General features: G+C 51.3%; 1 protein-coding gene across 1 annotated transcript; it reads left to right on the top strand.

Moving 5' to 3' along the window:
- The first annotated feature begins 2,733 nt into the window (after positions 1-2,733).
- LRRC23 (leucine rich repeat containing 23) lies at positions 2,734-8,714 on the top strand. Its single transcript, XM_062514883.1, is given in 8 exon segments — positions 2,734-2,796; positions 3,151-3,371; positions 3,373-3,490; positions 3,564-3,676; positions 4,514-4,767; positions 4,857-4,987; positions 7,721-7,857; positions 8,495-8,714. Coding segments are annotated over 8 exon segments (1,257 nt in total).
- The last annotated feature ends 1,838 nt before the right edge of the window (positions 8,715-10,552 follow it).

Genomic DNA, 10,552 nt, shown 5'->3' on the forward strand with positions numbered 1-10,552 from the left:
ACTGGAAGCATCTCGGGGACAAGCAGCATAGAGAACTTACTGCTTTTGGAGGTGGCTGGTTGCAGAGAGGGTTTTGTGGGCTTTTCCCTGAGAGCCCACCACTACCCCTGTAGGCACTGCACAGGTTCAGCCTGCATCTTGCTTCTGTCATATAATAGCTCTTTGGGCCTGTGGTGATTCCGTTGTGTCTGTGTCTCTGTTCCAGTAGCTGCTTGGAGCTGTTCCTGGCTGTTCCACCAGTGAGCCTGTCTTCTTGGCAGGCTCAATAATGTGCTCTTTGCCTGTAAGGACTGGTAATTGACTTTGCTTATTAAATGTAGAGTGGAGCAGCTCTATCTGCAGGAAAGGATTTTATTTAGGCCCTGTACTGGGGCAGTGCTTGCTGCCATCTTTCAGCCATGTGCTGGTGGGTGAGGAAGCAAGACTTGATGTTACTTCCCAGATCCTGATTTTTATTGGTAGTACTAAGGGTGATGAAAAAGAAGTGCCTCACAAGGGAGGAGCTTATTTGTGAGGCAGTACTTCCTTGGGAGCCTATGGGTAGTGTTCCAGCTGCTAGTGCCAGCATCACCTGAGGGATGAGGGGCAGGAGCTGAAGAGCAAGGAGGAAAAAGCCTGATGCTGTGGGGACTCCTGCCCTACTACTGCTGGGGGAGCTTCCTGCTGCCCAGCTGGCTGGGAGGGAGGGATCTCCTTCCTAGAGGATATCGGGTGGTCTGAGAAGGAAGAGACTGACAGCAGCAAGGAGGTGGCAGCTCTATACATGTGTGGAGTGATGTGGAAAGGAGGAGGATAATTCAAAGGTGCAAAACAAAAAAAAAAAATCTGAAAACTTTTCTACAGCCAGAGCACATGTTTCTGAGAGGCTGCTGGGCCTGAAATTTGGGGCCATTGGGTCATGCCAGAGCAGCAGTGATTGCAGCAGGGGCACACAGTGGTCCTAAGGCTGCAGGGACTGGGTACAATCATTCAGGGATGGGCCACTGGCCACAGCTCTGCTGTCAGCTCCTGTTCTTGCCCAGCCCTGCCCACAACACATGAGCCCAGGAGAGTGACCTACATAGAAGAAAACAGATGGGAGCTGGGCATAGATCTTGCTGCTTTGAGAGAATGCAGGGACATGAAAACATTCATTTAATGAGGAATAAACCCATGGAAAATAATTTCTCTATCAGCAGGAATGCCAGATCTTGTTTCTCTTCTTTTTGTCTGCTTTCTGGCAGACCTTGCAGCTCTCTGGAGTGGAAATACTGCCAGATCCTCACAGTAAACTGTAGTGATTGGATGCTAAACAGGTTGCTGTTGGAGAAAAATGCATTGTGCCAGATGTGACAGCCTGAGAGAGGCTGCAATGGCTCCACATCCTCAGCCCCAAACAATAGCCAGGCTAAGCTTGTATTCCCAGTAGGTACCACACACACATGTTGGACTCAGTGATCCTTGTGGGTGTCCCTTTAAACTCAGAATATTCTGTGACTTTGAATGTATTCCACTGTGTATATGCAGATTACACATCCAGCCACACTCCCCACACCCTGCTCCAGCTGAGCAGCAGTGAGATGCACTAGGGAGCATCTGTGTATATCCGTGTATTTGCAGAAGGATTTACACACATATACAGTGTGTCTCCTTCCAGCAGCTGGGCTCAGGCAGTGCCCAGTAGCTGCCCCTCAATCCCAGTCTCTCCAGCCCCCCAGTAGCCAACTCCCTGTGGTGCTCTTGCCACAAGTTCTTCACTCAGGGCAAAGTGCAAAAGGAGTTTAATGAGAAAACAGGATGAGCTGCACCGATCAGGCTCGGGACGTGGACACACCATCACAAACCATTTACACATGACTGCCCCTTTTTATTCCTGTATGATGCATTTGTTTCCCTATGTCCCTTAGATCACCCCTGGTTCCTGCCCTAACCACTTCCTAATGAGTCCTGTGCAATGCCCAAATGCTCTTCCCCTCATCCCATCCTGTGTCCCACACCCCTGAACACAGCTACACCCCCAATCCTAAAGGTGCTCTGGGGCTGAGGCTCCCCTGGGATGGGGCTGGACAGGGTGTTCCTTTTTCTGAGTCCTTATTTTGGGTTCCCACCCGCCACTGTGCCCCTGTGCCTCTCAAAATGGGCTTTTAGTGGGTGATGGCTCCTGGGATGGGCCTGGAAGCAGCCTGGCAGGTGCTGCTTGGGCTCCCCATCCTGCCATCGTCCCCCTGTACTCCTCTGTAGGGGGAGGCAGCTTTTAGCACATACTGTCCTGAATTATCAGGATAAGTAGGTTTGGGACATATATATAATCTAAATAGAATTTCTCTAGTTTAAAGATTTGGGTTTCCTTCTGTAATTAGGGGATGTTTAGGGCAGGAAGCAAAGGCAGGAAAGGAGGTGTTCATGTGCAGATTAATTCTTTACTCTGAGGGTGGTGAGGCACTGAAACAGGTTATTCAGAGTTGTCGCTGCCCCATCCTTGGAGGTGTTCAAGGCCAGGTTGGATGGAGCCCTCAGCAACCTGATCTAGTCGGTGGCATTCCCTGCCTATGGCAGGGGAGTTGAGACAAGCTGAATTTTGAGGTTCCTTCCAATCCACACCATTCTGTGGTTGTGTGATAATGAGCAGGGAGTGAATTCAGATGTGTAGCACAGAAGAGGTCAGCACCGAGGAGTCTAGCAGGACAAGGCAGGGGACACAGATGGCAGCTTGCTGTGCAGCCCTAAGTGCAGGGGGTCTTTGCAGGAGGGGCGATGGATGGTGGTTGTGTGAACAGCTCTGCTTGGACCAGCTTATCTAGCACTAACGTTACCCAGGCACTGCAAAGGAGCAAAGTGCACTGAAGGGAAAGGGGGCAGAGCCTTGGACTTTGTATTAACTGCAAACCAGTGGTGACCGTCGGCTCTGGGTAGCGTGAGACACCCGGCGCTGTTGGCACCGGCTGGGCACGGGCGGCCTCAACCCTTCCCAGCTCCACAGCCTGGAGGACAGGGCTGGAGCAGTGCACCTCAAAAACCCCTTCCTGGCATCCAGGTGCTCGCTCATATTCGGGGAGGCTTCACGCATAGCTCAAGGCTAATTCTGCTCAACGTGTCAATTAAACATTTACCAGAGGATAAGTTAAGAGTTAATCAGACATTCACCGCCCGAGTACCCACCACCCTGTGCAGCCCTGCCTGACTCTGAACCGTCCCCGTTTTGAGCTGGGGTGCGCACAGAGGTCCCTTCCCACCGAAAAAGTCCTTCGGTTCTCCGGATACGCTAACAGTTGCAGACGTCACCAGGCGGGGAAGGCGGAGCGGGGATCGCAAAGCACAAGTGAGGGCGGGACACGCTCGGAGCTTTCGGAGCGCCGGGGCCGGGGCGGCGGGGACAGCGGCGGGCCCGCCCCTGTTCCCATGGCAGCGGCCGGGCCTCAGCCGGCGGCCACCGCGGGAGGCGGCGAGCGCGGCCTGCCCCGGGAGGATGGAGGGCGAGGAGAAGGAGGAGGATGAGGAGAAGGAAGAAGAGGTGAGAGGGAGGCCCTCAGCACCGCCTGGCTGTGGTTGGGCCAGCGCTGGCGTTGTGCTCTCTCCTCTCCCAGGAGCCGGCTCCCTGTCCCCTGACGGAGGAAGTCCTCAAGGAGGGCCTCTCTCTCCTCAGTACGACCGGCAACGGGCTGGCCTATGCCTACGTGAAGTTTGAAGCCAAAGACAAGTGAGTGTGCAATGCCTGACCCGACAGAAGCCCCTTACTCCATGGCCGTGGAGCCTCTGTGCCGCAAGCTGGTGACCGGCCATGTGAGGCAGGAGCGTATCCAGGCCCTGCTCTCCAGCCGCCTGGATTCCAGTCTGTGCCTCAGCACAGCCTGTCCATCCTCAGCCCTGGCCTGGGCACTGCCTCCTCCACGGCCAGACACACTGCTGGGAACATCAGTGTCCCCCAAGGCTGACAGCACCGTGCCCATTGCTCTGGACTGTGCTCTCCTATGGGGACCTGAACAGAGTGACCTCCCTACAGGCACTTGAGAAATATCCATTGACATCTGTCCTCCTAACTGCTAACCTTTAAGGCCTGCAGCAGTAAGTACTGTGTCTCAATGACCTTGGGATTGTTTGGAGCCTCAGCCTTCTGCAGCACACCCACCTAGCTAAGGCTGCCTTAAGGCTGTTTCATTCAGCAGCCTCATAGGGTATCTCACCCACTGTTTTTTACACTAGGAAAGTCCTTCTGCACAGTCCTTTGTGTTGACACTATTGTCTAACAGACCCCTCCCCAAAACTTAGCCTTTTCTCTGCTCTGGTTGTCCTCACAGATACAATTCAATGGGAATAAGTACACACTCTGCCAGGAAAGCAGGTCCAGTCTTACAATTTTTGCTTGCAGGCCTGTAGCTATTACCTGCCTTTTTCTTCCTTCTCTCATCAAGGCTTTCTAGGACAGCAGGGAAGTAGGAGAGAAGGTTGCTGTCCCTCCAGTAGTGGCAGGGAGCAACCCAAAAGATGGTAGTGGGGAAATAGGAAGGGTATTTTATTCACATTTGCCCTCCCTCAGGGGTCTGACAGACATCAGCCTCCTCGAACGCTTCATTCACCTGCGGTATGTGGATTTGTCAAAGAACAAACTGAAAGATTTGGCCCCACTGAGCAACCTAACCCAGCTACTTTGGCTGAAGGTGGATAGGAATCTGCTCACGAGTGCCAGCATGCAGGAGCTGCCCTACCTCCAAGTCATCAGCTTTGATTGCAACCGCATCATGGATTTGGAGGGCATTACTCACCCCCTTCTAGCCAGCATCAGCCTGAAAGGTGATACAGGCCACCTCTCTTCATTCTTGTGAGGACACTCTTGGAAAGGTGGGATTAACTTTCTTGTTTCTTCTTCCTCTGGCCCTCAGAAAACAAAATCCAGACAGTGCTGGGCCTGAGTCACGACCAGTTGTTCAGCCTCCAAGTCCTGGAGCTGCGAGGAAACGAGATAAAGACCACAGCAGGACTTGGTGTTTCCAAGCTCAAGAAGCTCTATCTGGTAAGGGATCAGCCAGCCTGGGGCATGGGACAGAGCTGCTGCAGAGCTCTGATAACACAAAGGGAGTGGCCACCAACCACAAATCACAGAAGAGTCGATGTTCAGTGCATCGGGTTCTTCCCTCACAGCCTCCTGCAGGAGGGCGGTTTTTTCCTTCAGGCAGTGTTGGGCAGCTTGTGTTCCGTGTGCCCTGGGACCACTGGAGATCACTGGGAAAAGCAACAGCTTTGCTCTATGAGTGACAAAGGGAGGCAATGCCTCTTTCTTCTCTCTGATTTGCCTAATCAAATACTGGATTAAAGCCAGAATAATTATATGATTCACACCTACAGCTGCCAAAAAAAAATTGATTCAATATTGCAGTGAAACTAAGATAGGTGAAGCAGTTTCTTAATATCATAAACAATTACTTCAAGGAAGCATTTACTCCTAGAGATGCAAGTGAAGAGAGTATGTATGACTTAGCTCTATGCATCACACTGTGCTACAGCTTGCAAAGACTAAGCAGATGTCTTGAGTCACTACCTCTTGAAAAGTAATTAAATATGATAAAGGCTTTGAAAAACTATGTGGCTTCTTTTCATCAAGATTCCCTGGCACAAAACACTGAAGGAGATTGCTTGCTGAGATTGCCTGCAATTTTCTGATGGAAAACTGGGATTTTATGACTGGAGGAGCTCCAAGAATGGAGGAAGTGGATAATCCACTCAATACAATCCAACATTTCAAAGCATACCCCAGTCACCTTAGTGAGTTATTGCAGGGAAGCAAACAGAGCATCTCTTTTGAAGGAAAGTTCCTGGCATGACTGAGGAATTTTTGAGGTGCCCATGTGAAACAGGAAAATTGCAAGGGGTGATTGTTAAAACTAGAACAACTGACTCTCGAGAATCTTTGGGGCTTGAATTTGTTTCCCATGTCAATTTGGTCAGTAAATAATTTTGCAGGGAAGTCTCCCCCAGTAATGCTTTGGTTTCTGTGTAAAGACTTTGGTGTTACTTCAGCCTTGGGTAAGTGCAGCTGATGCCTCAAGGACAGGGTTCAAGACAAAGAGTTCAGTTCAAGGAATTGAACCATGTTTGGCTAATGTATGACATAGCTGCAGATGAAATTTAGCATGTAAAAAGTGGTATGTACTAGGAAGACTATAAGTTGGCTGTGTACCTTGTGACACTTGCCTCGTTTCTGAGGGTCACAGGAGGGCTGTGTTAGCTCCTGGTCATGGTGCAGCAGTGGTAACAAAGGCTAAGCTGAGAAGGGTGGAGTGTGCAGGGAGGGGAGAGGAAATCATAGGCCATGCATGGTAACTTTCTATAAGAAATAGTGTCATCACATCTGGGTGAAGAACTGGTATCTAAGGGAAGGTGATGGCATGTCAGACAGAATGTTGCTCTGTTTAGGGAAAAAAAATGAAACAATTCTGAAAACTATCCAATCTGTATTGTCCTGCTAGTGCTTGCGAGGCCAGAGCTGGTAAAACGATTCACACTGAAGTGATGAAGAAAGTGAGTGTGATGGGAGGTTACTATTACTTTTATAAACCACTGATCAGTGAGCTCCCCCCACCACACCAGCCCACAATTCTCTCTGAGCTACAATGTCCTAATCCTTCCTGACTGTTACATCTGCTCACATGGCCTTCACTAAATATCCAACTTTCCTCTTTTTGGCCTGGTGTTATTCTTTTTACTTGACCCAGCTGGTCTAGATTCTTCTTTATCCACTTTCTAAAATCCTCCTTTTCTACGTTGTCTGTAGAATGACTCAGCTCTGAAATGTTCTCCTATCCCACCAGTTCAGCCTGTGCCCCTTTTTTAGTCTTGGGTATTGCCCATGTCATTGCTTGGGTACCTATGAGGAAGAGAGAGCACAACAGCACCTCTCACCCTCGTCCTTCATTCAGGTGTCAGCATCCTCAGTGACTGCAGCCCCGAGCCACATCGGTAAGAAAAGCCCTGCTCAGCTCCAGGCTGGGGAACGTGGTGGGGAGATGATAATTACCAGGGATGCTCCGAACTTGGCCACACAAGGCAGTGAGCAGCCTGATTGAGCAGAGCGTAGGTGCTGGCATTGTGGGAGCCTTCGCTTGGGCAGGAGACCTCTAGTGGTCTTTTCCAGCCGAAATCCTGCTGTGAAGCTAGTACCTGAAATTCAAAGCTTCCGTATTTCCCTGCTTTGTTATCCCGGTGAAGTGAATGAAATTCAGTGACAGGGAATTTTAAACTTCCTGAAGTAAGACACAGCACAGAGGAGTAGAAGGGACTCATTGGTCATAGATTTTCCCCACAAAGAGAAGCAGCTACTGGAAAGTGCCTGGACTACATGGACTGTGTGACTGAGAGGGACTGGTTACTCATCCTTTAAACACATTAATTTTAGGCTCAGGTGTGCTTTCCCCTCCATGCTGTTGCTCTCTGAGGCTCAGATTTGGCACTGCCATGGAAAGGGGTGCTGTGCTGGCAGTGGAGTATTCTACCTGGGGTGGTTTTGTCTCAGACACCAAGTGATGCTCCAGGAAACACTTTTTCAGCAAACTTTTGGTCCTTGAGTCTGAATCCGGAAAACCCACTTGGCCAAGACCCTGAACTACCTGACTGAGCTTCAAACAAGGCTGTGTTATGAACGGTAGGGAGTCGGAAAGATAGAAAGAGATTTAAAGACCAGAAATAACTGCTGTTCCCTCTCTTATGTGTCCCCATTTTCCTTCTCTCTTCCTGCCTCCCTGGTGCTCAGGCCAAGAACACCATTTGCAGCCTTGAAGGCCTTGAGGAGTTTGAGCAGCTGGAGACTCTGCACCTGCGTGGCAACAAGCTTGAGGCCCTGGATGGATTCTCTGATACAATGAAGTGCCTACAGTACCTCAATCTACGGTGGGTCCTCCCTGCTGTGTTGAGACCAGAGTTCCCTTCATCAGACTGCACTCCCATTTAGATCTTTAGGGCTTTCTGGAGGTTTTTTTGGAAGTTGATGACCTGGTAGGGATGGGTTGTACTCAGCTGCTGAACTCAGTTAAGGATATTTACCATCCTTAACTGGTGTTCAGCAGCTGGACTGGTGATATTTACCATCCTGAACTAGTGTTCAGGCATTGTAACAGCCAGGGCCTTTCCTGGGCTTCTTAGAAAATACCAGCCTCTCCAGTCATTCTCATACCCCACCTCAGGCTTTTCAGTCCTTGCTGTAAGTTAGTTGGGTCCCTCAAAGCATGTTCTCTGTGTTCTGACTGCAAATGCCCTTTAGTTCTTGGCGTTTATCATGCGGGGCCATGGTGATGTCACAGAGTTCAATGGACTCTCTGAGCACAGAGAAATCCAAAGGAGGTGTCCTTTTTGTCCCTCAGTCTGGGGAGCTGCAGACAGATCTGAATCTTACGTGACAGGTCTGCGGTCTATGGTCCCTCATGCTGCTAAGTTTTGCTTTTTCTGTCTTGTCCACTCACTGTTCCAGAGGTATTTCACTACTTGCATGGGTCTCCTTCCCCTGCTCTCTGTGCTTCCTTTTCTTCAGGAGCAATGGGATCAAAAGCTTTCAGGAGGTGGAAAAACTGCAGGTTCTCCCTATGCTGCAGGCACTGGTGCTGCTGGACAATCCATGTGCCGAAGAACCTGATTACCGGCTGGAGGTCCTGTCCCGGCTGCCACAGCTGCAGCGCCTTGACAAGGAATCAGTTGAGGAAGAGGAGCGGCAAGAGGCGGAGAATATCCGTCAGGAAAGGAAGGAAAAATAAAAGGTGAGAACAGCGCAGTGCAGGGATTAGAAGGAGGTGAAGAGAAAGGAAAAGGACCAAGCACGCTGATAAAGCCTCTTCTCCACTATATTACACGAGGAGAAGGGTGAGGGATGTCAGTCTCAAGAGCATGAAAGCCTGAAAAAGAGGCCAGGCTTTGAAACCTGGTTGTAGTGGCCAGCATGTAACCCTGCTGCCTTTTCTGAACCCACTAGCAAAGGAGAGCAGTGAAAGGGGAAGAGACACTGGGCATGGAGTCATTAACTTCTCCCTCGTTCCTTCTTCAGGAAATGAATCTCTTGAGGATACAGTGACTGAGTGACCATTTTTAACACCTGTTCCCCGAGGCTGGCAAGGTGCAGTGATGCTTTTCACCATATGTGAGGCTGGGAAAGTGAGAGCTGTAGGTACCAGCTTCACCTCATTATACCTCTGGAGAAAAGAGGAGTGCTACCCATCCTGGTCCTGGAAGCTGCCCTGAGGCACTGCAGTGTTTTTGCAGTCTCTGCTCTATGTTCTATTCTCAGTAGGCCTGAGTGGGGAAAGGGGATAGTTACAGGTTCTGTGGTTCTATTTGATTCCCAAGAACCCGGCAAGATTTTCTGATTTGAATAAAAATAATTAATGAGCCTGGAGTGACTGGAATTGTTTATCCTGCACACCCACTCGTATTCCCTGGCTCTCTCACCCTCATCTGTCTATCCCTTGCTGCCTGCCTCTCTCTGTCTCTCCATCCCCTACGTGCTGTTTGCAAAGCTTTGCTAAATCCTGACTCATCGCAGCTCTGGGTCACATGCTACTGTCCCGGCCCTATCAGGGGCGTCTCCATCCTGCTGCTGCCGCCACCGTTGGCTTAGAGGACACATCATCTCCCCTTGAGGTCCTGCATCCCTCCTCAGCTTCGTCCTCTCTCCTTTCTACCAGCACTTTCTCAATCTCTCGTCCACCCCTGCCCTAGGAAGGTAAGTGTCTCCCCACGGCCAGCACACCCCCCACTGCGTGCATGTTTTTGCTGCCCACCTTGTGTCCCCCAAACCCCACACGCACTTTGGGGTCCCTGCAGAGAAGGACCACGGTGAGCGGCATTAACAACTCCCCTCACTTCCTCCCCCTGCTCCTCCCACCTCTCTCTCCTCACCCCCATCCTGACTTTTCTTTCATATTTTAATTTCAGGTACTCCCTCTTCCCAACCCGCCCCCCCCCCCCCCCCCCCCCCCCCCGTTCCCTTCCCGGCAATCATAATTTCAGACGTGAACCCAGGGAATTGCAGGGGGGGTGGGCAACCAACGAGGATAGGTGGTGCTCCCAAGGGCATTGTCGGGAGGTGCTGCGGGATGGAGCTTTCCCCGGGGGAGGGGTAGCAGTGGGGAGAGGGCAACGCTCAGTCGGCACCGCTGGGGAAAGGATCCAGCCTCAGAGCGGACCAGCCCCCCCAGTCTCCCGAGGTGTTGACATAAACACGGGCGCTCAGAGAGAGGGAGGGAGAAGAGGGGATGTTTTCCTATTTGCACAGCCCCACACCACAGGGGAGGGGGAGAGCAGGGAGAGGAGGTGACAGCCAGGCAAGCAATAGCTGCATCAGTCACGACACTGCAGCAGTGCGGGCTTCCCGGGGGCAGTGCCCAGCCCCGGGGAATCGCAGTAGCACACGGGACTGGTGGGAAAGGTCTTCACCGTGCTGGCCTGGCAGGGACAGGGAATTGCTGCCAGCGCCAGCTCCACAGGAAGGCATTGCAGCAGCACCAGCCTCCCAGCGTATGCTGCCCAGCCCCTGTTCACGGGGGTTGCACAGCCTCCTCTGTCTTCCTGGATGTGGTCTGTGGCTTCCCAGCTATGG

Source organism: Cinclus cinclus, chromosome 2 (assembly GCF_963662255.1).
Source record: "Cinclus cinclus chromosome 2, bCinCin1.1, whole genome shotgun sequence".
NCBI lineage: Eukaryota > Metazoa > Chordata > Aves > Passeriformes > Cinclidae > Cinclus > Cinclus cinclus.